We start from the raw sequence: 26,907 nt of genomic DNA, 5'->3' as shown, positions 1-26,907 counted from the left end.
GTAAAATTACAGTTGTTCAAAGCCCCACCCAGCCTGCCTTGAACACTGACAGGAATGGGGCACCCACCACCTCTCTGGGACACTTGTTCCAGTGCTTCACCACTCCCAGAGTAAACCGTTTCTTACTTATATCTAGTTTGAATCTATCCCATTTTAGTTTAAAACCACTACCCTTTGTCTCTTATATTAGGAAGGTTTACGTGCATTTGCTGTCTCTATTTTGTCGTTACCTTCTTTATTCTCTGGCAGCTCTGTCAGATATTGGATTATCTTCATCATGCTCTGGAACTGCGAACGTACATTAAATTCGCAGCAGATGGAAATCCAGAATTCAGTGTCTGCTTCCAGAACAGCATCCTGTTAATGGTTCAATAAAAAAAGAGAAATATTTCAAAAATTAAGAAAGATTATTTCTATCAAAACTAATAAAAATACTTGAAAATGCCTGAGTGAGCTTGTGAAAATGTCATACTGATCTGGACACTTCCAGGATTAACAGCAGTGGTAAAAGCAGCAAGCCCTTGCTTGGAGAGAACATAGATCCAGAGGGTAAAGAGACAGATTAAACTGCTGCAATAAAGACTATCTTCTCACCAATGTTCCTTTAATAATTCTTTCTGTTTTTCCCATAAACTATGCTCTCACCTAATCTCAGGGCCTGCCTACACAAAAACTTAATAGGGTTTTCATCTTGATCTGCAGAGAGAGTGTTTCACAAACACAATTGAAGGAAAAAAACCCAACTTCATTACTACTGAAATACTACATAATTAGATTATCAGCTCTTCAGATCAAGGATTGCTGTACAATATCATCTGATCTATTGTTCAGGTTCAAGGACATAACACCACTGAATGTACAGTACAAGTCACAGCCAACATCACCATCAGGTTCTGCTGTACCACAAATCCAGAGCTCACTACCTTTTCCAGCATAACTTGGGGCTTATTGAGAACCTCCCTAAAAGCAAGATCATGAACAAAAGAGATCAGTCTCTCAATGAAAAAGCTGACCCCTCAGCCTGCTAACCTTTTCTGTGCTTAGTGTTACTATCACAGTTTTGGTCACGTACTGCTCAAAGAGCAGCACCAGGAGAACCCAGAGGAATTTGTCTCCTCCCACTGTAGTGATCAGCTGGGACAGGATGGGCAGACGCCGGTGCTCCGGCACGTGGGGCAGGGCATCCACAAACACACGAATGATCTTGGTCACCACCTCCTCCACGCTTCCCGAGGACTCTGACAAGTCACTGTCTTCAGCCTGGGCACAAACACAGCAGTTCAGACAGGTTACTTACTGCAGGTGGGTACAAGGCCTTTCTTGCAACTTCAGAAAATAAGAGAAAGCACAGTGCAAGACAACAGCATTGCCAAATGCATAACCTCAAGGAAAATGTAAGAGTTCCCAAGTAAAGTTTTAAATCACACAGTTCCTTTTCAGTGTTACAGGAAGATGCTTCAAATAAAGTTTATAAAAAGGAAAAAACAAAAGAAAAAAAATAGAAAAAATCTACTCAACATCAGCTGAAACAAACAAGACATTTTCAAGAAAAGCAAAGCCACATCCTTCAGAAAACTTTGTGTGACTTAGGCTCTTAGATTCAAGTGCCTAGGAAAAATAATATACATGGGCTACATGGTCTCAAGTAACATTAGTCTCTCACCACATGTAAGAATCGTATGCAACAAATAATTTGTCGCAGAAACTTGTGTGGGCTGCTAGGAAAGTTTTTAAAGAAAAAAATTAAATTTTGTCTCTCTATTTATATAACAGAGAACTATAAGAGGATGAAAAATGTGTACACATGTAACTAAATATAGTCTGGGAAATCCTCATCCCATTACTGAAGACTTTTTTTTCCCCCAATTCATTTTTACATTACATTTATACATCATGTTTAAATCTAATTATGATCAAGAATCAAGATTTCTTAGGTGCAAGGGAAATCTGATTTAAAAAATGCTGATTTGAAAAACAAGGATCTATTTTTGTTTTGGTTTATATCCATTTATCTAAGAGGTCCAGGCAAAATCAAGAAAAGCCCCCAAACACCAGCTGGAAGAATAAAAGCACTTCCACTTCTTTCAGACCACGTCTACTATTCCTATGACCATGGCATATTAAAAGACTAATAACCAGCTTCTTTCTTCCAGTGGCTCCTCTACTGAACTTGCCTGCTGTTTTTATGACAAAAAGCTTGAACTTAAAGTATGTTTCAGGTCCTCTCCACATATAGCTGTGGTAATTTTGACTAAACTGTTTAAAAAGTGCAGAAAGTCAAAAGACTGAAAAGAAGCAACAGTCTGATGAACTTGGTCAGAGACAGAGGAGTCTTAATTACATTACATAACATACAATTTAATGTCTATTAAAATAATCCTAGAGTAGGTGACAACTTATTCTACCACTGCTAATGTAAATGAATTACTTAATTAATAATCTTTTCATTAAGTAGACATATGTACCTGTATAAGAGCAGGAATAACCATCTGCACTGTCTTGTTAATTACTTGGAAAGTGTAGGTATCATCCAGACGCAAGACATTTGCTCCCATGAATGTAAAAATGGGCATAATGTTGTGAAGAACTTTATCCTGGAAGAGAACAGTCGAAATTAGTTCATGCTGCTGTGCACATTGTACCTCAAGGTGTTTCTAATTCCCACAGATCAAACTAGATTCCTATTTAAAAAAAATCCAAAAACCAAAAGAGAATCATGATTATCTTTCAGAATCTCCCTAAACGAGTTCTAAATGGATACTGTCCCTTAATGCTACTTACTGTGTGATTGGTAGAGTACTAAACATTATTTAGAAACCAAGACACACATCTAAGCAAGTAATTAGAGTGGAAATTGAGGGTTTAGTGTGATAAAACACCTTGTATCCTTCCACTCAGTGCCGGGTGAACACAAGTAAAACCACCTATGAGGAAATCTGCAGAAGCACAAATGTGGTTGTAGCACAGATTCCAGTGGTTTTCCCACCCATCTTTTTTTGTATCTGTAAAACATCTGCAATATCCACAATCATACAGTGTAAACTAACAATACTAATTTCAATTTCTGGCTTTTTGAGGGCCTAGACTGTAATCATAGTAACCAATTTTAAGAAGGCTGTATTAAGAGGTGCCACCTAGCTCAAATGTTAGTTTCCTAGATTTTGCCAGGACTTAGAGCAATAAATTATAGGCATATTTTTCATTTAGTTTTAGAGACTGGAAGAAGAGTTTTAGATTTTAAAGGTGAGATGAGGTGAATACAAAAATGTTTCCTTCTATCTGATGGCAGTAAGATGGAAACAAAAACCCCAAACAGTAAAACAACAAAATCCCCCAAAAATGTATCAAAAACATCACAGTTCTGTCATTTGGAAAACATGCTATCTTTCCAAAAGTGTGGAGAAAATACTGAGGTGAATATAAAGATGCAAATTGAGTTTGATACACCTGGATACATTTTGCTGGTTTAGAGTTTCAAAGCAAAAGAATCTTAGAACAGTGTACAGTTAAATTTCAGTCCATACAAGTCAAATTTCAGTCCATACAAGGAAAGGGCTGTTTCTTGGTCAATTAAAATCAGAACAAACCAGTTTTACTATTAAGTACAATTACATTTTTCAGTGTTGTACAAGATAGGAACTTGTAAAAATTCATGTGCTAATGGGCCAGGTGTTTTCCCTTTTTATATAGAAAAGCAGGAGAAAGAGAAGACGAGGCATGAGAACTGTGACCACAGTGGGAAGGTGAGGCAGGGCTGATCTCAGAAAGTTTCTTCCATTTCTACTGCACTCCACTGCGAGCCACAAATGGCTGGTGACCAAAGCATCAAGACAGAGGTTTGTTTTCAACTAAAATGGAATAGAAAGCCGTAAAAGAGCAGGAAACCTGTCCATTTTGCCTCTGGCTCCTTTTCAGAAGTTTTTCCCCACAGAGCAGATCTGTATGTTCTTCACTCTACCCAATACTTGGAAACCAATGAGAAAAGCCGATGCATAAATTCCAGGTCTTACTTACAGGAAACATTCCAGCAACTGCACCAAGGAGCAGCAGGGCATGGTGGTGTGTCTGGGGCATTTTAGAAATCCTGATGCACTGAACTATCAGTTCCACATTGAATTTTTCTTTGTCCAGGATATCTGCAGGCAAAAATATTCACTGATTAACACATTAAATGGCCAGCCATGTAGGAATAAACAGTACACTCAAGCACTGTTTTCAGTTTGCACACCATACCTAATGCATCTACAAAAATTGTAAGGAAGGCAAACTTGTATACCCTCATAGAGGAATCTCTCTCTCCTCAAAACAATAGTGTAGACTGAGGAAGAAAACCGAATTGAGACCACTGTTTTAATGCTGACCTAGTGAGAGAATTACCAAGGGATGAGTCTGGTGATTTTTACCTGCTGGGACCTTGCCACCATCTGAGGACAATTTCTGACAGATGTTCAGCAGACAGCTGAGGATCAGCTGCTTTGTATATTCCATATTTTCTTCTTTTGATGCCCTGGGTTCCAAACACCTATACATTCATGAAAAAAACAGGATGGAAAAATCAGTGACCAAACTACATATTAGGCTACAAAAAAGCAGCTGCAATTTTAATTCTACATAAGTTCTAAACTGAGGCTTCCAAAAAAGTCTTTGCCAAAAGATTGGGTAAAGTTTCTTTGCCAAAGATTCTTTTTTTATTTTCAAATGCATGTACTGACCTAATAAAATATATTTATCAAAGCACTGCCAAAAACTTAAGTATAACCTGGACTCTAAATGCCAGTCTATGTCCTAAGCAAGTCATAAGGAAAGAAAGACAAATACCTAATCTACATATAAACCTTCCTAAGTGTCTGGATATAGGGCTGTCAGGAAAAACAATAGTTTCCTTAGGTTGCACTAGGCTAAGATTGCTCCACAGTATGTTGGGAGGAACTTCAAAGCTTACAGAATTAGCTCTTTAGCTAATTAGCTTTAGCTCTGCTGAAGACACGAGTCCTGCCAATTATCCCAATTTTAGGACAGGTATCGTCCTTCTTGGCAATCCCAAGCCCTCTGCCCAATGAAGTTTTCACACAAGAGAAGCTATCCATCAGAAGAATCTTACTCTTTCAAAGAGAAAAAAAATCGTAATTAACTTCTCATTCTCCTCCTGTGACTGGCCTAAAAGAAGTTCAGTTGAAAAAGGCAAGCTAAACTACAAGACATGACAACAAAGCAGAGACTCAGGAGCCCACATTGCCATGCTTAGGGTGCCTGCTGCAGCAGAGAAGGCTCCAGGGCTCTGTTACCTGCTCAGAAGGTTGAAAAGTACAGGTACCAATGCCTGCGGATGCCGAAGCTTCTTCTTATGCTGCAGTAACTCCAGAATAAGCATCACCCTCTGCCACCTGGAGTCACTTGGTGCCAATTCTGCATTGTGAGGCTTTCTAAAAAGACAAGACAATCAATCATGGATTTTCAAAGAAAATGCTACAGTGCTTCAGGAATCACACACACAGAGATCCAACTAAAAAAAGACAATTTTTCTTTCACATAGTATTGTATGTCCTTTACTGCTGCTCCCTAGAGGGGTGGCAGTATGTGGGCTTTTTATTGAAACAGCAAGACATTTTAAACAAACAACCAACAAAAGAAATTCAGACCGAACTTGAAAAAAACAAGTGTTTCTTGGAAACACTTCTGGAAGTGGGGGAGAAAAAAAACCTGTTATCAGGTAAGTGTCCAAATGATGATCTTCTTGCCATCCAGGAAACTTGCTTCTCTGGAACTACTAGTGATTAACACACTGACTATGCAGGCAACGGGGGATGCTTGAGCATGTGTGTTTGTAAACTGTGACAGGTACAGTTTACAGATGGGTCAATCTAATGGGTGATGATTATTCAAAATGGTCAAATGAAGGAAAATTAAAAAAGCTATTCCAGGTCAAACCAGGAAAATTAACTCAATATCCTGTTTCAATATGGTTGAAAGAATGTTAAAGAGAGTAAGTACAGTGAACAAAACAGTTCCTTATGAGAATGAAGAAAAGAAACAGGACAAAGACTAAGACTTAAAAATTAGTGATTACATTACCACCTTTTTAGAAACAAAATACTGTTTTTCAGTCAACTAATGAATATTCTGATGAACATCTGTTAGGTTTCAGCCAAGTGTATGTCATTTGCCCATGCATCTATATTTAAAACTAACCTTACTTTTAACAAAAATTAATCTTGTTCAACTTTGTCAAGATTCTGTAACAGCAACTGTAATAGTCAATATCAAATATACTGGATTTTTAAACATATTTTCACTGTATTTCCATCAGTTCTCAAACAGCGACATGAGTTGTTTTTCCTGTGCCAAAAGTAGCTTGGATTTATTTTACTGTGAAAAGAAGAAATAGTTGCTTGCATTTTCAGTTCAAACTATCCAACATATTAAGACACATGGTGTTTTCAAACTGCACAGATAATACTTGTGGGTTTCTAGTTACTTCACCTCTGTTGCAGCATTTTCTGCCTTCTAGTCTGTTGAACAGTGGCCAGACTTTTGGTTTTCTCAGGAGGCTCCAGTTCTCTGACAATCTGCTCAGCACATACTGTAATCTGAAACAAAACAATAACAATGCAAGCACTAATGAACAATTTATCACATCACATATCTGTGCCCTGCCTTTTTAAAAAACACATCCCTTTCATGCACATATGGGTATATAATCCACATATTCCTATCATATCCCAGAAAATGAAAACCAGTGCAGCATAAAAGAAGTGACTTCTGCTAAATTCATTCACTTAGTGTAGTAAATGACTGATAGGTGACTATTAAAGAAACGCCTTTTAAAAGCAGTCATTTAATACAATTTTCATGCCATTAACATTATTCTATTATTTGACAAAAAGCTTCTCATTCCTTTCCCACTATAAATGATATAAACAACAAGTGTTACTGAATGTAGGTGACACAAAATCACATTTTGTTTGAACATACTTCTGTGTTCTGGAGGTTGCCACTTACCCCTTTAAACACACTGCTGATTGTCTGGGCACAAAGTGGGTTCTTACAGTTTAAGAGTAAGTCAAACAATACTTTTAGCAGCTTCTGTTGCACCACTCCATCTGACACAGCTGCAAAGAATGGCTTAGTAATCTACAAAAGGGGCAAAAAAAGGATGCAGAGAGGTTTACTTAAAGAGGGTAACAAAATCACAAGGTGTTGAATGAATATATGCTGGATTCTTTATGACACACCCCATCATGCAGTACTGCAAAAACCTGCATATTAACTATGTATTTGTATATATCCAGGAATCTTAAAGATGTGAAATATCCAACAGACAAACTGATTTCTGAAACTTTTCACACGACTGGTGTGGGGAACAAACTTGCTGTTGACAGCCTTTGGGAAGTACGTGCCAACACCTGGCCAATATAGGCCCGAATTTGCAGCTTCCTTCAAATTAAACTATTTCTCACCTTCTGCATTTTGTTCACAATTTTTCTTCAGATGAAAAACACTAAGTGAAGCTCTTGCCTGACCAACAAAAACCTAAAACCTGTGGGACAGTAGTATCAGTAACGATACAGAAACTCATCTGTGTGTAAATACAGTACTGCTATTTTGTACTTGTCAAAATGCAAAAAAAATAGAGCAAGCAGCAATATCTCCTTCTGATAATTTTAGGAGTTCAAGTTTTGCAGCCTGTTTAGATGCTTCAAAGACACTATGGGGACACTAAAATCTTGTAGTAAAAAAAAGACAGGTCGAGAGCTATGGACTCCTCCACACAGAAATAACCTTGTAAATCCAATCACAAACACTGCTAGCTGCTTCAAGCATAAAAATAAATAAAAGGTATTTCATAAAGCCATACCTGCCCAAGTGCTGTGATCTGAAATGGTGGAATTTCTTCATATATTTTCTTGGCAGCATGCAGACTTTTGATAAATAAATCCAGACTCTGCTGATTCTTGCAAAGGAGGGGTGCTGAATATTCATTAAACTTTCCAAGGATTAGATGCAGGAGAATAACTTCATCTTTTAACATTGCCTCAGCTTTCTTAAAGACCTTCCCTAGCAGACGGGCTAGTGCAGGCAAGAGGTGAGAAAGAACTATCTGCAAACAGAGATAATGCATAAGAGAAGTTTTTATCCATTCTCAATTTAACAAATTTCCAGTAGCACAGTTTCATTTTACTGCAGCTTCCCTTCTCTCGGACCACACTGCACACAGCATTTTAGGCAACAGCTGTTCAACTGGAAAAATACAAGGCATAATATGAGATTACCTCAAGTACCTGCTCATCTGCTCCTTTGCTATTCTCATTTGCAGAACAGTATTTCATAATTTCCAAGTACAGAAGGAAATTTTTCCACCCATTTATGACTGCTGTCTTCCACAAAACCCAAATGTGAAGCAAAACTATTCACCCCTGCTATGCAGTTCACAATCTTTTCAAGATATATACAAGTGAACAGAACATAAAAATTCAGATTTAATTCATTTTTTTTAACTTTGAAGTCATATTTTCCAGCAGTTGGAGAATTCTGAATATGCTAGATAAGAGTAGGTTAATATATATATAAAAGAAATTCACAGTACTACTTAATATCTTGCAATTCTGTACAGAAAACTATGTTCACTAACCAAAGTACTAAATTTCTTCTGTAACAGTCTCTTCTGAAATAGTATTTTTTAGTAATATCAAGGGAGTTTCTTTAAAAACTCCAATGCAAAATTCTGCAGCCATTACATTCCTGGAAAGAGCAAGAAAATGTTTTATGTTTCATTAAACATATTTTGCAGCTTTACTGCATATTATTGGAGGTGTCAACTTATTACCTAATAATCTAATATAGTATGGAATTATTCAAAAGCATTATTATTAAATGAAATGTGATTTCAGCATTTCACTCAAGTGCAGAACCCATTAAAAAACTCAAAAGGCAACACTTACTTCACCATGGATTTCATGAAGAATTTTCATTAAGTTTCTTGCAATATATGATGGGAAAATAGGGCTCTGTACACAATCAAGTAAGTTTTCCAAAGATTCCAACAATTTTTTCTGCTGGGATTTCTGTTTTGGCTGTGTCTCAAGCTCCTCAAATAGCGTTCCCATAATCTAGTTCATTAGCAAAGTGAAAATTAAGTTATTTCCGTGCAATAAAAATGCCTTAAAACAACAATTATTTGATGCTTTCATAACACTGCAATTTAGATATAAGCAGAGCTCTTCATCTGGAAATAAACCACTGTTAATGCCTCTTAGGTTCTCAGCTCTCTGCATGTAATAAATCACTTGAATGTTTTCATAGTTCCTAGAAAAATTATAAATCAGTCCACTATAGGATACAAAGTCAATTACCTTCCTGGTTAACTTGATTTCTTTTCTGTGAGATAGAAGCTCACAGCAACAGACAAAACTTAATTTAAAAAATACCTGCGCTATGTATGTAGGGTCTGATACAATCTCTTCTGTCTTTTGCTCCAAATGCTGAAGGACAGGATGAAACAGAGATTCCTTTATTCCTCTCAAGGAATGGAGGCAGTTGAGAGCAGCCCTTCGAACTTCACTCACAGGACTAACCAAGTTAATTAGCAAAGATATCACCACTGCAAGAAAATTGAGGGAAGGAAGGAAGAGCACAGTGAGTGGTGAAAATTTTACTGTAGCTGTCCCTGAAGAGGCATCAACATTACTTTGGAATTAAGAAGTCACCTCTTTTCACTGTAAACCTCTAAGGTACATAAAACCAACCCGAGTCTCACAGATTCATGACTCTGAACTTCATCACAGTCCTTATATTCCTGTTTAAACTCAGAGTTCATATATTGCTACTGACTGTCACACCCTGAGACTGCACAGACAGTAATGTCCTGTAACTGACTCCTTCAGCACAGCCCTGTGCTCCTTTAACACTTACAAAATTTTTTAAAAAGTGGCTTCACTTACTTCAAGCTTGGACTTACAACTGCACCAGTGAATCAGCAAGTCTCAGCCAGTGCAGCTGAACATAACTTGGGACACCCTTCATGGTATAAAATACTGTGAAATTGCACACAATTAAAAAGTACCGTGATTGAGTTGTAAGATGAGAGACAGACAGACAGACAGACAGACAGATACTGTTTTACTTTACCTGGAGATGATGGTGATAGCAGCTGTTTCTTTTTCTGGTTCGTTTCTGATTCAAGCAGTGCATAGCCAATGTACAGAGCCTGAGTCTGTAGCATTGCACTGACTTCATAGTTCAGTTGATTTGAAAGGTTATAGCTGTAAGTCCATAAAATGGAAAGGAATTTGAAGAGAACCTCTGAATCTTTTAGATGTACCTTACATTAAACACAATGGAAAAGAGAAAAAAAAGCACTTGTTTAATTTATTTGGTAAACTACTACTGAAAACATTGATAAACCACCCCACCCACTTCAAATGAGTACACCAAAAGAGAACTTTGTCTCAGAAAAAGAGAGAAACAGTGTCTTTTGGGAAGAAAAAGTTATTGAGCAAATTATACATGTATACACAAGTCCAGATGTTATTTACATATGCATGTGAAAAACCATGAGATGATGTAATAAGGAAACACAAAATTTCTCCTAGAAGTTTTCCTTCCAGTTTCTGTATTTAAACAGTACCAAATTTTACAGAGCAATGCTTTGTTGTGCTACCAGATAGAACCAAAACTTTCTGCTTAAACTTTAGGTTCTTGATCTTGCCCTGTAAATCAGTGTTATGCTTTAAGCTTTGCCTCCACTAGTACATTTGTGTTTTGTTTTTTAACTTTAGTTTTCCATTATTACATTCAATTAGGGTTAAGTAACCCAGCTGAAGTTTACATTTCCACCTCCTCACAGTACTTGAATGCCACAGGCAGTGTTGCATGACCTGTTGACCATTTTTCTCAGCTTTTCTTAAAACTAATGCAACCATGAAATAGTTACTGATACATAATTCAGAGCAACAAATGCAATAATAATACCTTGAATAAGAGATTCATCAATGCTCTGTACTGAAGAGCATCGCTTCCCTCACTAGCTCCGCTGACAAGCAGGTCAAACAGCCCCAAAAGGAGGTGCAGGTAGTCTTTCCTATCTTGATTCAGAGATTCAGGATTCCACCAAGATTCCTCTAAAAAAATACAGGTTATAATTAAGACACAGCAGGTGCATAGGAACACCCTCAGAAACCAGGAGAAAACAGACATCTCTATTAAAAGAGAAGAATACATTTGGTTGATTTCATGTTCAAGTCAGTAATTTTTACAGATGTCAATAACATAGGAGAAGGTTAGGGAAGCAACATCTCCTTGATTCCAACAACTTCTGAAGGAAAAAAATTACTTTCTTTTTTCACTGGTGCTACCAACAGGCAAAATCTTAACACCTACCTTTTGAAAAGGACAGGGGAGATTTTAGGCCATTAATGAAGATTTTCAATAAGAACAGGACCATAGCTGACTCCTCTGCATGAGCAGTCTCACCACTGTTGAGCTTTTCTATATATGCACTTAACAAGTCCTTAGGCACCAAAGTTTCCTCTTCTGTTTCAACAGACCAGCTTATGGCAGTTTCCTGTGGATGAAAATTGATTTTAATGCATTCTGTCACAATTCCATGCAACAGAAAACAGAAATTTAGGATTAAAATTCAGCAACATTTCATTTCCAACCTCCAAAGAGGTATCCTTATGGAGTGAATTACATTTCTGATTTTACATTGAAACTTGCATCTGCAGTTATAAAACCTATGCCAGCTCTTTCTACCATAATTACAGTGTACCTAAATGAGGTAACAGAAGAGTAAAATATCAGTCTCTCTAAAATATCTCTTCAAAGGGATTGGGAATTGCAGCATTTTTGACAACCAGTTTTAACACTTTGATCTAGCTCTGTTCCAGAAAAAAGAATCCATATGTTTCAGATACTTGTAATATAAAAAAAAAAAAAAAAAAAAAAAAATCATTACTGGAATAATCTGAGGTCAGAATAAATAATTACCACATGTCACCATGTGTATATATGTGAGGGGATGTACACACAGAACATAGCCCTGCTCAAATGGGTTTCTTACACACAGAAAAAAACCTAGAGCTCTTTCTCAACAAAATAAGCCAAGAAAACTCCACTGGAAACACACATAAAATGTTAGAGTAATTCTTAATGGCACTATTGCCAAGTGTGTGTTTTTGTTTTGAGAAGAAATGAAGGTGAGATTTTTCACTCCAGGTTTCTGAACTTGGTCTTCAGTAAAAACAATTTTTAAAATCTTCTTACTGCTGTTTTCAGTACAAAGAAAATGCCCTCTCCACACCGTTAACATCTTACCTCTGCAGATTCACAAGTTCTGAGATTCTTGATTTTTTTATCCAAGAAGCGAAATACTCTGATAGCCACTGGAAAATACTTTGCCTTCATCTGTGCATTGCAGCAGCACTGAACAAGCACTGCACCAATTATATGAGTAGTTACTTTCTGTCTCACACTGTCAGATTCTGTTTCAGCAACGAGTATCAGGTCATTAACCTTAGAAAAAAGAGTGGAGGACAACAAAAATCAGTATGACAGTGGGACTTCACTATGACTAAACTGAACATGTAAATGAAAAATGGTGCAATACTGTTTAGTTTGATTCATAGGTAAAAAGTTACTGTCTGCTGTAATTGTACTCTTTGACCTTACAATGCACAAACATCAGTTTCTATGAACTTGTAACTACAGGTATACTTGCTTACTCTCTAGAAATTCTTTTTCAGGAAGTAAAAATTCCTTGAATTTACTTACACTAATCATTTGTCAAAAAAGGTAATTACTTCTTTTCCTTAAGTTAATGAAGAATTTTTTTTATATGGATGGTATTGTGGTTTGCTATTTTTATATATATATATATATATATATATATATATATATATATCTGTAAATGGTATATAAATACATACAGGCATATATATATATAAATTAATAGATATAATTTTATATATAACACACATATATACATGTATTTACCTAGCAGCTTAATGATAGCATACTAGAGCCTAAAGCAGGCATGTGAAGTTCTTCTATATCACATTTGTTTGATTACAGTCACCACCTGAAAAGTAAAACTTTTCTAAGGTTAGGCTGACGTGGTATACTTACCATCTGCAATAGTAAGTAAGGGCTCCCTGACATCAAATTTCCAGAAAGTAGCAGAATAATTTTCTCATTGGCCACTCCAACCAACTCTGTAGACTCCGTAGATTTAATTGCCTCCTCAAGAGCTACTCCAAGGGAAAAAAAAAAAAATCAAATAATCTAGGTATAAAATTCACATATTAACATACTGGTGAATCAATAATATTTAGAATCAGTCAGAAACATACTAAACAATTTCTACCTCTTTTCAAAGAGCTTTTTTCAAAATCCATTCACAGTTACAGTACGATACTTGATAGTGACAGCCTACCTCCAATATGTGTTTAGGTTCAATAAACCTAAACTTGCCACATGTTTTCTCTTATCAAATTAGTTACAAGGAATGCTTTACCTTCTGGCCAGCCTTTCAGTAAAGGATGCAAGGAGCAGAGATCAGACTCTGACAAACACACAGCCATTTTCCAATCTGCAGATTTTGAATTTGCATTAGTGATTATCATAAAAGGTAACAACTGCATTACTGCTGCATCTAGCAGTTTTTTCTTCTCTTTCAAAATCTCCTCTTTGACTAAAATTTTTACTGCTTGCTCCAAAACCTTGTACCTAAAAGATAACAAATCATGTTGAAAACACATTACTCAGTCACAACAGAAACATTTCTTTGATTTGTTCTCTATTCTCCATGGTGATTTTCTGTATCTAAACAGCAGTAAGAACAAATAAGGAATTAAGGAGAAATGGTAAGAAAATAATTGGACATCTCTCCTGTAACTCAGCATAGACATAGCATAACAAAAAGCATTTGCAGAGAAACACAGTTTTTAAAGTATTCTTTATAGTTACTTTTAAAAAAATTAATTTGCACAGAAAGAATGTAGACTGAAAAAAAAAGCATGAACATACCATTTTCCATCCTTTGAAAGATCAGCTTTCTGGAAAATGTTCAAAAGACTTGATACTATTACTTCTGGCTTGACTTGTTCCCTGAAAGTCTGAACCATAATCAAGAAAAATGAATGAAAATACAACAATATATAAAACAGTCTACCATGTTATAATGGAAAGTGCATCTGCTATACCAAGTGGGAACAGAGATCAAACATGACTAACTGCATTCCTGCTGATGTTCATATAATGAAAATACTATCAGGTGACAAGAAGTAATTAAGCTGCCCAGTATGCCCTCTTGATATGTTGAAGTATGGAGAATTTATTGAATGTGGAAATGTTTGTTAAAACTGATAAGTGATATGCAAACTGTGCTATAATTAAATAAGAATTGCTTTTACTTTACATTCCATCTGGATCACAAAAATAAAAGGCATATTAACAAAAGACACTAAAGTTTAAAGAAGCCCTCACGTGCTTCTATTCCTATTTACTGGTGATCAAGAATGAATGAACACACAAGACCAATTCCACTATTACTACTAATATTCTCCACTACTACTAGCAGTAGCCATAAAGACAGACTGTTACTTTAGCTGGAAACAATCAGTACAATGCATACCAGAGTCCTATCCAGTAAACCTGAGCTGGAGCTCAGGGCTTTGCCACTATCAACTGACCAAATGACTTGCATATGGAAAAACTCAGCTGAGCACCTCTCACTGGAATAATGTCTTGTGACTGCACCACTTTCCATCCAAAAGACAGATACTGTGGCTTGACTATTTATAGAAAAACATACAGAATAAGCAGGAAGAGTGCCTCAAATAATAACCAAAGATTTAAGTAGGATTCAGTAGCTACATTAAAAAAAAGTAAAAAAAAATAGATAAATTCACTTCAACTGCCTACACCTTGGTAAGGATCAGGTAGCAGAGATTTGGTGAGAATTTGTGAGATGGCAAACAACAGAACCCTCCTGTACTTGTGCTACTTTAACCTGTTAAAGGATAAAAGTAATGCAATAAGGACACAAGGACAAGAAAGACAACTACACAGAATACAGTCCAGACACACACACATTCAAGATCACGTAAAATCTTGCATGCCAAAAGACACACTTACCTCCAAAGAACTGAGAGCAGACATAACAACATCTCTGTTGTCATCCTTGAGCCGTCCAAAAATTGCTTCTTCTATGAAAGCCTGATCAAAGCCTTCCTGAAAAAAAAAAAAACAAGTAAAGCAGAGTCAAAGGGAGAATAAATCATTTGTCTGTAGAACACTTTACAGGCTTTTAATGAAGTATCTGAATTTTAGTGTAAGAGAAGTGGTAAGATAATCTAAATTAAACCTCATAAGCAGACTAACTTTCAATAACAAAAGAAAGAAAACTAGAAATATTAAATTGGACTTTATGAGAATGTGACCAGCTTAATCAACAAGAACTACATCCAGACTCCAGAATATGGGGAAATGGTGACAGAAGCCTACTGAAAACACTATGAAAAGCAGTAAGGATGACACAGGCACAGTTTCACGTACCACTCATTTTCAACTGGTAAGTCTGGCAAAAACTTTTTGAAGACATTCTATGTTAAGTTAGTTCTGTAAGTGAGAGGTTCAGACACAAACCTTTGAAGTTTCAATAACATCTTTCAAATGCTGAAGAGCCAAGACCCGCACAGCAGGCTGAGGATGATTCAAACTAAGCAGAAGGGAGGTATCAGAGTCTTCCAGAAACTGAAATACAGATTTCACAGTGACCCCATTGCATGTTAAAAATATTTTAAATATACATAAGGATAATGGGAGATATTCTTAGGGCGATTTTTTGTATCAGAAGAAAACCTGCTCAATCAACAGCTAGAAAGTTGAACTACAATACAATGATATTGTATAACTGTTTTAAATGACTACATTTCTTTACTATTTCAGTCAGTTTTTGGAAGATAGCTTGAAAAGTACAGTAAGCCACAGACACCATTATGTCCTAGAAAAGCATTACGCTTATCTCAGGATTCTGAGAAAGCTCTAGTGACAATGTCAGTGTGACAGAGCACAGACAGAAACTGTTAAAAAGGCATCCCTGCTAGTCCAATTGCGTGCACTTATCTCAGGAACCTTAAAACCTGAAAGACAGTCATATGCCTTTGCTCTGCATGCCTTGTGATTCTGTTAATCCACTTGCTACTCAGACACAGAATCTGCACCTTTGTTAAATCAGTACAGAATTACAGGAAGCGCTTCTTTATGTAGTTTGTCATATTTTCCTAAGTGCTTTCAGTCTTTCAATCATTGCAAACAACAGCCATAATACTAACCATCTCTTATAATAAATTCCTTGGCCAGATCTGTTGTAGTAATGATTATTCTGTGTTAGGCTGAGTTTCAATTGCTCTTCAGAAATGGCACAGGAAGAACTCTGTGGTCACTCTATTCTTCCCTGTTACCGACTGCAAACATTCATAAAATCAGTGCGAGGAAAAGGACCAAGCCATCTTTTCTCAACAGTGATAAAGTTGTTTCTCAGCTTTCCCAAAACAGACACAGACACCTCTGCCACTGACAAGATCCTTAAGTCAGGTGAGGCCTTTCTAGGCACCACTGTGTCATCACTATTGACCACTACAGGGTATGTAGTGGCCATGTTTCTAAGGAAAAAAAAATTATTGGTAGCAATTGAAGCAGGCGGAAATGTATAAATTTTAACCAGGGTAAAAAGCTCACACTTTCGAGTCCATATTAAAAAAAAAAAAAAACAAACAAAAAAACTTAAAAGACCTGATAGCTTTTGTTTTACCACAATTTTGACCAAGCTCCCCCCACAAAATATTTAATCAAGTTAGGGTAGTTTTTTTTTTTTTTCCTTTTTTTTTGTGGGAATGGTAGATAGTTTGTTTACAAGGAGGAATAGAGAGCAGAACTGTCAAAAATCAGCCTTCTGACAGTATAACCAAACAAGATCTAGGATCACAATCCTATCTACCTTGTACTTGCCACAGCTTAATGAAAGAGAAATAAATTGATGAAAAAGATTTTGGTCAGCCTCATCTGTGCAATCTTCCAGGTGCTTCTCCAACACAGAGTCTAAGGCTTTAGGATACCTGCCAAAAGACAAAACCATCAATACTTTCTGCAGAGGACTATAGAAAAACATGTATTTACAGGAGAAATAGGGAAAACCAAGGAAACTGAATGCACATGCATTTACCCAAACCAGCTATTTGAAGTGGTTTTGCAAAGGCAATAAACCATTATGTCTTAACACAGATGAACAATTTGCAGACCACTAGGATACATTATGAGCAGAGAAGCTCATGCTACAAAGTAAAGAGCTGTACAAAGCCAATAGGTCTGCATCCATGTATTACACTGATAATAAAATATGTAAGAACAATCAGTAAAACAAAATTGGGACAGTCTAGGAGTCAGTTACTTCTTTTGTATCTATTTCAGCAAGATTATTGTGCTTACTACACCAAATAATCCGAGATTATTGCTGATATCACCACTCTACAGACTGTGGGTCCATCATAGAAAAATGCAACTTACTTTTTCTCAAGAAGTCTGATGAGAGGAAGGATCTTTTGATTGAGTGCAGCCATTTTGGTGGGATCAGATTCAATCTCTGTACCACGCGAGATAAACTCTTCAAGAAACTTGCTGAAATTACAAACGAAAGGAAAAGCCACCATGTTTTGCATGGTACCTTTTTCATTACTGTTATAAAGCACAGTGCTTAATAGATCAGCATTAATATACATTATTTACTGCAAGTACAGATTTGCTGCTGGCCTCACGTTTCACTCTGTCCCACAACTATTCCCATAAATGCTAAATTAATAGCTCTTCTGGGTTACTTAATGTTTAAATTTCAAAATCCACATCTGGACTTGAATCATCAGCTCAGAAAAACATGCTCATATAATGCTAATGCCATTGTCAGGATTTATTATTAAACCAGAAGTGACTGCAGTACTGCATAAGAACTGAAGTCAACTCACGAAGCCAACAGGGAATCTAAATCCTTTTCTAGTGGTATACTCTCAAGAATATTTTGAAGATGCTTGATGTAAATGTCATCTTCTGTCTCTTCAGATTCTTCTTGCTCCTCTAAGGATAATCAGAAAAGATGAACTATAGTTAGAGAACAGTCCTCTCATACTGATTAAGGCAAACAGCTTCTACAGGCATCATCCTCTAGTGAATGAAGAACACAACTTGAAGACCACAGTGCTCATCCAGCACTAACTCTCTGTGATCCATGAGCAATGCTTTATACCAATGTCATTAAAATGCCAAAGCCTGGATTGCTGCAAATAAATTCAAGGATGCTTTGGCATGTTCCAGACCTGCTGCTAAAAGCTGTGCAAAAAACTTCCCTAGAGCATTCCTTGGTGTGAATCTCGACCTTTTTAACGAAACAGCTTTCCCAGTCAGGATTCAGCATTACAATGCCACAGTGCAAACAGACTCTCTAGCACAGACACAGGCTACAACTGCATGCCTGCCAGCCTCACTGCCCCAGACTGTTCCCAGGCACATTTAATTCCCTGGGTAAACACAGCTGTCCCCTAATTAAACCACATATGGAGTACATGCAATCTACCCAAGATTTCATAGTACTACAATACACCTTTAAGAAGAAAAAAAAAAAAGCAGAAAAAAAAAACAAAAAAAAAAACCCACAAAAGCAAATACACAAAAACTCAAGCTGTGACATTTACCACAGTTATCCATCCTTAAGGCTGATCCAAGTTTTACAAAAAATCTGTGCTAACTTACCTGTATCACTTTTCACAATGGTGTGAACAAGGTGAGGCAACAGGTAGCGGAGGAGAGGAGAGATATCATAGCCCGCTGACAGGCCTTGCAAAAGTGTTACCAGTTCTGGGGTTTTGCACAGATAATTAAATGGCCTGCACAATTGAAAGGGGGGAAAAAAGAAAAGTATGTACGCTCATCTGTGTTACAAACACTTTCAAAACAATGCAGACTTCATGAGGATTCAATTTCCAGCATCAGGTAACAGCCCCATTGTAAACAAACACTGAAAAGATTCAAAAGGCTCCACTTAATGCCAGATGTTTATTGGCAAATTTATTATCAAAGAAGAAAAGAGGGTACTGCCAGCCACGTTGAGCACAGCTGCTGTAGCGGCTCAGTGAACCTACCTACAATTTTTGCAAAGCTGGTAGTAAAAGGAAAAATACTTGTATGAATTACATGCAAGGAGCATATCTATCCCTCAGAAGCAGCAAAAGGGACAAGAAGTAATCGTGCAATGACAAATCCTCTGAGAAGAAGCCATTTCCCTTTCAGCTCACACAAAGCTTCATCTTGTCTCCTTTTACACTCACCTGGCTGGATGCTGCATAATATAACAACTCCACACCTGCACTTTTTAACCTATGACAGTGTTCAAGTATCTGGAAAGTAATCTCTCTATATATCCCTCATAAGACTTTTCCTATTGGAATACTCCTCTCTGCCAGCAAGCAAATGCCCTGTATCATGTGGGACTATGTTCACAAGCACGCTACCAGCACAAGCCAGCTGTGCCAGATGGGTGGGAACCTACCACATGAGCCTCCAGGAGAACACCTCACCTGAAGTGAGACCGAACAAGTGTTGGTATAGAAGCACTAGTGTTAAACTATGCCAACTCAAAGCCCTTCCATTGAAGGGATGGAACATCTTTGCACTTTCCAGAAAACCTCTTACTTGACAGCGCTCAGTTTTGCACACTGAAATCAATCCTTTACTAAGAGAAGAAGCAGAAGTACCAACAGATGGCCAAACTGCACCACTGAGACTCCTCTGCTGCAATGAGCATACAAATTTTCAAAGTAAGCCAAAGGAACTTGCAAGCCCTTTGCAATGTCAACTACCAAAACTTCTGACAGGGAAGTATCCCTTTTAATGATGAAGACATAAAAATTTCCAATTATCAAAGCACAGTTTGGAATTTTAGAAAGTGGGGAAATCTCATTCATGTAGACTTACTTTTCCCCAAGTTTATCTCCTTTCTGAGTTTGCAGAAGTAGGTTCAAGCAAGCCAGCCCATCCCTGATTAATGCGGGCACTTTCAGTAATGTCTTGCTTATCTGTACCATCAAGGAATGCACCAAGGAAGTCTCCACTGTCACTTTTACTGTCATCTGGCAGATTATCATGTATGTTGCAGCTCTGTAATCCTGTACAGAGGATTTCAAGCCCTAGAAAAAGAGATAAAGGTGATTTTTCAACACAGAATAGCATAAAAGAGTACATTAACATAAAAATATTTTTTATTCTGACATCCACGGAATCCCACTATGTTCTTTTTCATGTGTTAAAGGTATCTATAAACTAAGCTTTCAAGAAGCAAAAGCAAAAGCAAAAGCAGGGTCCAGAGATAAAGCAGACACTATTCTTCTTATTAACTAGTGCTCTGTTTGTTGACAAAACAACAATTGTGGACAAGAGAGGCTATTAAACCAGGCTGTTTACCCTGACACCATTTCCTCATGGTTTAGCATGATAAATCTCAAAGCAAAGACATTCTTCAAACTGTGTATCCATTTCTCACAACTCCATTCCTCATGCGGAGTAGCAAACAGCTCCTAAACTGCTCATCTGAGGTGTGAAAGAACATTATTTCCTTCACCTGCCTGAGGTTTCAAATCAGGCTGAGTGGTACAGTGTGTATCACACAGGATGTCTCTCTTGGATGTTATCTGCAGATGCACATCTGCAGAACATGTCTTCATCTCACAGGAGGGAAACAGAGCTTCACCTACCTTTTGGACATAAGGCAGCAGCAAAGAGACCATAGTGTCTGTTATCTTCTCTGCAGCTCCAAGAGCTGACACAATGGTGGAAGCATAAAACACAAGGAGAACTCTCAGTTGAGCTGAGTTGCCGGGACACTCTGAAAAGACCTGGATCACAGAAAAAAATCAGTTGTTCAGACATCAGGGCAAGTGGAAATGCACATATGGCTTCCCTCAAACCACTAAAATCTTAGAACTCTGGCCTGCAAGATCCAGCAGCTCCTGCTGGCACAACTGAACTCGTCTCCTCTCACAGCAGCAACCCTTGCCAGAGGTTACTGCTCCTCCTCACAGACATGGCAGATGTAAGTGGGTGCCGATGTAGTTAATTAGAATAAGGCAGCCAAAATCACTTGTGATCCTAGTGTACTGCTCAAGACTCAGAGCTGGACAGCCAAGAAACTAAATGCTTAACACCTCCTTCTACACCTGTGAATAAACTCTGTTACTGTATCTGCTTTGCTTAGTTTGACAGCAGATCCATCCCAGCTCTCTAAATAACTGGATCTGTCATACATCTTACCCTTCTGAGAATACAGAACTAGCCCTATATTTGACATTATATGAAAAATACAAAAAAAAATTTGCCCACGTTCTAACATCATCAATTTAAAATTCTCATTAATTTTTGAAGGTGTGTATTTAAAACACCCATGACCCGCAGAAGATACATGGAAATTCAGAGCACAGTTAAAGACTAATAACAGGAATGAGTTTACGGAAGAAATTAAGACAATTAATTACCCTGAAGCAATGTATAAATAATACAGTATGGCTAAATTGTTTTGTCATGGCTCATTGATTCTCAGCCACTTCCTTATAAGAACTTCTGACAGACTGTCATCTTCACAAATTATAATAAGAAAACCTCATATTGTTTACTGAATTATTTTACTGTTCAAAATATTAGGAAATAGCACACTACTATAAAAACATGGGGAAGACAAAGTGACAACAAACAATGTTCTAGAATAAATGAACAACCTTCACAGATTTTGCCACCAGCCTGCAGATGAAATCCATGAAGCCCAGGTCTTTGTAGCAGTGTGTAATGACAGTACCCCTTGCCAGTGGGACTCCAGGTTTCTTTACACAGTGAAAAAAAAGTAAAGTTAGAACACTCAGAGTAAAGCGAAGCACAGAAAGTAAAAATTACTATAATCTCTGTATTAATCCTACTGATGAGTTAACACTGTTTAAACTGAATATAATAAGAAATGGATTGCCATACACTGCTTTAGAATGTTTTGTGTCTACATTAAGACATAATAAAGAGTGTTACATTTAACCTACATACAAATAAGCATAAATTTTAGTAATTGATGTATCTTCCTAGCAGTAACAAATAGTTACACCTTAAAAGCATGCCTTAACTTATCCAAAACAAAGAGTAATTACTGTCAAAGCTTTTTACTATCAACTTCACCTTTACAGAAAGATAGCAGAAACAACATGTGGGCATCCAGGCTCCATTCCTGTAATTAAGCCTTTCAGTACAGTTCCACAACTAACCACATAAATTGCTGGATCATATTCATAAACAGACTAGAAGAGTCAGGATATTCTTAAATAAAGTCCTTAAAGGTCCTTCCATCTTGTATCTGTTAAGTACTTTACCCGTATTGGATCCATCCAATGCCACTTATGAGTTGGGCTTTTTATATCTATAAGTTGAATAACTCTCACAAATAGGTTAGTCTCATGATATGGTAGAACACAACCAATCAAACTGTCTTGATTGTAGAGATGAATGTGAAATCTAAGGAAAAGAACATACATATGTAATTAAAAGGTATCTGGAACCCAAAAAGGAAAAAAGAGCCCTCCACACTCTTCTCAGAATACCTTGTTTACTTGCTTTTAAGCAAGACCTGATGTGGTTATCATACTGACTCAGATCTATGGTCCACCTACAGACCAGAAACTCAAGGTAACCTGTATTTGCTAGAAGAAAAAAATAGTGCTATCAACAATTTTATGTCTTTGTATGACTTAAAGTTACCTTAATTTCTTCTGCACAGATTTCAGTATTATACCAGATGTCACAATAATCTAGTATGAATCTCTCAGTACAATACAGTTATAAAAAAACTGTGATTCAAAGAAATATGTATCAAGACAATCACACACTCTTTCATGATAAGAAGTACCGCACTTTCTCCATTTGGATAGGTTAATTTATAGAAATAAACATAACACCACAAATTACTTCATTGTTTTTTCTTCACACCTTCACAAAACCTTGAAATAAGAATAGTTAGGGTTCATGGTTCAGTGTTAATATCAAAAAACTGCTATTTTAAAAAGCCCACTTCTAAAAGCACAATATAGAAATGCCTCTCTATGTGCTCTGTAAGATGCCTCAGGCTGGGCAACTTTGGTGAAAGCCAGGTAGGGAAGTAATTGCTTTTATACAGAGTACCATGACAGATCAAAATAATCACAGAAATTTATCAGAAGACAAAAATCTGGCAAAAAAGAGCATCTGGCCCCATAAGGACTAAGTCTAAATAAACTATTAATATTTTAACCTGTTTTCAGAAAGTTAAAGTAAAATTATTCAAAATTTTTTTCACTGTGAAGAAATAAATCTTGCATTTCTAGCTTTATCTATTAACATGTAGGATATTCAGTGGATTACCTCTGAATCAGCCATTCAAGGCACTTCTGGGCTGGCTTAAGCATAAAGTAGGGGGACAGGTGAATGAGGAACAGTGAAATATTCTTGTCCAGCTGCTGATTTACTGCTTTAGTCTGAACACTGCGTTCAAGGCCTTTGGATGTGGAACTAAACAAACTGGATTGGAACTCTTCAAATGAAGGATCAATGCCCATCAGTTCTTCTAAGCCAGTGCATCCTGTGGGGGGGAAAAAAATAAAAATGGGAGGATTGCTTTTAACACAACAGTTTTGTTCTCCAATCCCAACTACTTACCTGCTCACTGGCATATCCAACTTTTTTGCTATACTGGTATATATCATCCTCACCAAGCAAACCAAAGCAAACAGTAAAGAGGCCTAAGACAAAAACCTTTGATATACTTAAACTATTTCTCAACTGACAAAGAAAAACAGTATTAGCAACTATCAGCAGAGTGCTCTTGCAGCAGTGAAGGCCAGCAGCATCCTGGGTTGTGCTGTGCCTGACAGCATGGCCAGCAGGCTGAGGGAGGGGGGAGCTGTCCCTTCCCTTTGTGAGCTGCAGCTGGAGCTCCGTGTGCAATTTTGACACCATCAGGAGAAGAAAAACATTTCTAGATGTGAGTTCAGCAGAGGTATGCTGAGATGGTCTAGGGGCTGGAAAACAACATACAAAGAAAAGGAGGAACTGTTCAGCCTGGAGAAGAGAGAGTCAAAAGGAAATCTTCCTGCTGTCTGCAGCTACTTAGCAGGATATAGTGTGGGTTATCAAGGAGATGAACCTAAACTCTTCTCAGAGATGCACAGTGGAAGGATGGAAGGATAACAGATGCAAGCTGGAACATAGGAAACTCAAACCCAATGTACAGATTTTATTTTTTCTAAGAGTGGAATGATCAAATACTGGATCAGAGGTCCAATATTGGATAAGAAACCATAAGAACTCCCTCCTCGAACTCAGCCATGCAGTTTTAGAGTAACTATTTAAGAAACCAAAAAAACACACTGTGCTGCATCAAAGATATATATCTCCAATCCTGATATTTAAAATGAAAACATGATATCAATCTGTCTGGTTTTAGAAAAGAGCTCTCTTATTCAACAGTAACAAATTCCCAGATCAAATTTTACACAAAAATGGAAAGGGATAGAGCATAAAGAATTTGAAGTGTGCCAACAGTGCAAAGGCTACTGCCACTTCACATTATTTGTGACCATAACATTACCCAAGAGCAGGGCATCAGCATGTTTTCATGAAACAAGAATTCATGCCAGAAGGCACACTGGGAGATTTCCAGTCCCAGGTTCTGCTCAAAGCAGGGTTAAAAGGGTCTCCAAAAGTGGACCAGGCTGCTTAGGGTATTATCCTTTCAAGAGTTTTCCAAAAAGTCACTTTTTATTTTTCCCAAGCACAATCTCCCCAGACAATCTTGTTAACTGCTTGACTGTCCTCACACTGAAAAAAACTTTTCCTTCTGTCCAGTTTTAACTCCTGTTCTTTCAACTTACTCCCACTGTCTCCTGTCCTCCAGTCATACATGTCTGGTGCATCTTCTGGGAACCTCCTCACAGGTAATGGCCTATGAGACCCATCCAAAGCCTTCTCTTCTCAGACTGAATGAGACCAGAGACGTTCCTCTCATTAACTTTCACTTATTGAGCAAATTCTCTACTCCCTGAGCATCTTGGTGATCCCTGACTCTTCCCCTTCATCTTCCTTACGTGCCCAGCAACGCGCTCGTAGAGGCACTGCTCCCTGGTTTTCCGAAGGACTGGAGTGATGCTGACTAGCCGGCAGCTTTTCGAACTATTCTTTTGGCTTTTTTTGAATACGGGTATGCTTTTCCTATTTATATTCCTCCATCCGGTTTTTGGAGTGTCTTTAAAACCCGCGCAGCCGAACTCACCGATGGCAAAAAACGTGTCCCTGTCAATAGTGGCGGCTTCCTTGCAGGTGAAGAGCAGCGATGCCACCTCGCTGCGGTCCAGGAGGCTGGGATCGTTCTGGGGAAGCGCCAGCCGCTTCAGCTGCTCCGCCAGGGACGTCATGGCTCGGCGTTTCGGGGAAAGGAGCCTCCGGAGAAAACTGGGGGGAGAAAACCACAGCAGGCCCGCCGATGAAGCAGCCGCCCGCAGCCAGCCGCCCCTCCGGCCCCGCTGCGCTCGGGGCGCGCACGTGTGGCCGGGCCGGGCCCGCCGGGAGGAAGGGGGCAGCGCCCGGCGGTGCCGCCTGTCCCTGTCCCGATCCCGATCCCGATCCCGATCCCGATCCCGATCCCGATCCCGGTCCCGGTCGCGGTCCCGCCACCGACCTGCGCGCCGCCGCTCCCCGCGGGGCCCACGTGGGCTGCGCGCGCCGCTGACCCGGAAGCGGCTCGGGAAGGGCCGGGCCGGGAGCGGCCCCGGGAGCCGGGAGCCGGGAGCGGCCCCGGGAGCCGGGAGCCGGGAGCGGCCCCGGGAGCCGGGAGCCGGGAGCGGCCCCGGGAGCCGGGAGCCGGGAGCGGCCCCGGGAGCCGGGAGCCGGGAGCGGCCCCGGGAGCCGGGAGCCGGGAGCGGCCCCGGGAGCCGGGAGCCGGGAGCGGCCCCGGGAGCCGGGAGCGGGGCGGCGGCACCGGGCGGCGGCCGGGCCACGGCGCCCTGGTCTGTGTCGGGAACAGTGTGGCCGGGGAAGGGAGCGTCAGATCCCGCGCCCAGTTCCGTGCTCCGCAGTGCGAGAAGGGCATTGAGGTGCTGGAGCGATCCAGGGAATGGCTGCAGAGCACGGGACACAAGTCCTGTGGGGAGCAGCTGGGGGAGCTGGGGTGTTTAGCCTGGAGAAAAGGAGGCCCAGCGGGACGTTGTCCTTCTCAACAACTTCCCAAAAGGAGACGGTAGCCAGGTGGGAGTTGGCCTCTTCCTCCAAGCTACAAGTGGAAATGGCCTCGAATGGTGCTTGTTTGGATTGGATATTAAGAAACATTGTTCTACCATAAGGGTCAGGCATTGGAACTGAAGAGAAGTGATGGAGTCACCATACCAAGAGGCAGACAGAATACACGTAGATGTGGGATTTAGGGACATGTTGCTATAGGACACAAAGTACAACACGAGCCATTGCGATGGCAAGGTAAAAAAGAAGAAGGTTTCTTTATCGACTCCCAACTTTTATACTTTTCTAAAGGTGACAGTGGATTGGAGAGTGAATGGGCCACCTCTCCAAAGGTAATGGACAAACTACCAGTATATCAACTTCTTCCACCCCTACGAAGGAATGCAAAACAATATGTTGTTTATAGAAAAGGTGTGGGAAAGTTTTCTAACAGAATGTAAACTCAGAAGGCTTTAGAAAATCTTAAGAATCAGGGCGACAGGGACATGGTTGAGTGATGAGCTTGGCAGTGCTGGCTTAGAAGTTGAACACAATCTTAGAGGTCTTTTCCAACCCTGGTGATTCCATGATTGA

General features: G+C 38.8%; 1 protein-coding gene across 1 annotated transcript in view; it reads right to left on the bottom strand.

Annotated features, from left to right (window-relative positions):
• HEATR1 (HEAT repeat containing 1) overlaps positions 1 to 25,883 on the bottom strand; it is a 34,736-nt gene extending 8,853 nt beyond the window's left edge. The window contains exons 1-31 of the mRNA XM_021527084.3: positions 25,778 to 25,883; positions 25,373 to 25,551; positions 23,467 to 23,683; positions 22,443 to 22,584; positions 21,810 to 21,911; positions 20,793 to 20,933; positions 20,017 to 20,228; positions 18,796 to 18,929; positions 18,015 to 18,123; positions 17,563 to 17,673; positions 16,997 to 17,114; positions 15,643 to 15,750; positions 15,133 to 15,228; positions 14,023 to 14,111; positions 13,511 to 13,722; positions 13,123 to 13,244; positions 12,313 to 12,510; positions 11,377 to 11,560; positions 10,969 to 11,117; positions 10,126 to 10,318; positions 9,426 to 9,598; positions 8,940 to 9,107; positions 7,856 to 8,098; positions 7,000 to 7,131; positions 6,481 to 6,587; positions 5,286 to 5,423; positions 4,404 to 4,522; positions 4,015 to 4,136; positions 2,466 to 2,594; positions 1,030 to 1,260; positions 231 to 357 (exon numbers count right to left, since the gene is read on the bottom strand). Coding sequence (XP_021382759.3) covers positions 231 to 357; positions 1,030 to 1,260; positions 2,466 to 2,594; positions 4,015 to 4,136; positions 4,404 to 4,522; positions 5,286 to 5,423; positions 6,481 to 6,587; positions 7,000 to 7,131; positions 7,856 to 8,098; positions 8,940 to 9,107; positions 9,426 to 9,598; positions 10,126 to 10,318; positions 10,969 to 11,117; positions 11,377 to 11,560; positions 12,313 to 12,510; positions 13,123 to 13,244; positions 13,511 to 13,722; positions 14,023 to 14,111; positions 15,133 to 15,228; positions 15,643 to 15,750; positions 16,997 to 17,114; positions 17,563 to 17,673; positions 18,015 to 18,123; positions 18,796 to 18,929; positions 20,017 to 20,228; positions 20,793 to 20,933; positions 21,810 to 21,911; positions 22,443 to 22,584; positions 23,467 to 23,683; positions 25,373 to 25,514 — 4,468 coding nt within the window. The 5' untranslated portion in view covers positions 25,515 to 25,551; positions 25,778 to 25,883. The remainder of the gene's footprint in view (positions 1 to 230; positions 358 to 1,029; positions 1,261 to 2,465; positions 2,595 to 4,014; positions 4,137 to 4,403; positions 4,523 to 5,285; positions 5,424 to 6,480; positions 6,588 to 6,999; positions 7,132 to 7,855; positions 8,099 to 8,939; positions 9,108 to 9,425; positions 9,599 to 10,125; positions 10,319 to 10,968; positions 11,118 to 11,376; positions 11,561 to 12,312; positions 12,511 to 13,122; positions 13,245 to 13,510; positions 13,723 to 14,022; positions 14,112 to 15,132; positions 15,229 to 15,642; positions 15,751 to 16,996; positions 17,115 to 17,562; positions 17,674 to 18,014; positions 18,124 to 18,795; positions 18,930 to 20,016; positions 20,229 to 20,792; positions 20,934 to 21,809; positions 21,912 to 22,442; positions 22,585 to 23,466; positions 23,684 to 25,372; positions 25,552 to 25,777) is intronic.
• Positions 25,884 to 26,907: the final 1,024 nt, after the last annotated feature.

This window comes from Lonchura striata, chromosome 3 (assembly GCF_050655825.1).
Source record: "Lonchura striata isolate lonStrDom1 chromosome 3, ASM5065582v1, whole genome shotgun sequence".
NCBI classification, from domain to species: Eukaryota; Metazoa; Chordata; class Aves; order Passeriformes; family Estrildidae; genus Lonchura; species Lonchura striata.
The sequence above is the reverse complement of the archived record's forward strand: the minus strand, read 5'-3'. Positions and strand labels throughout refer to the sequence as shown.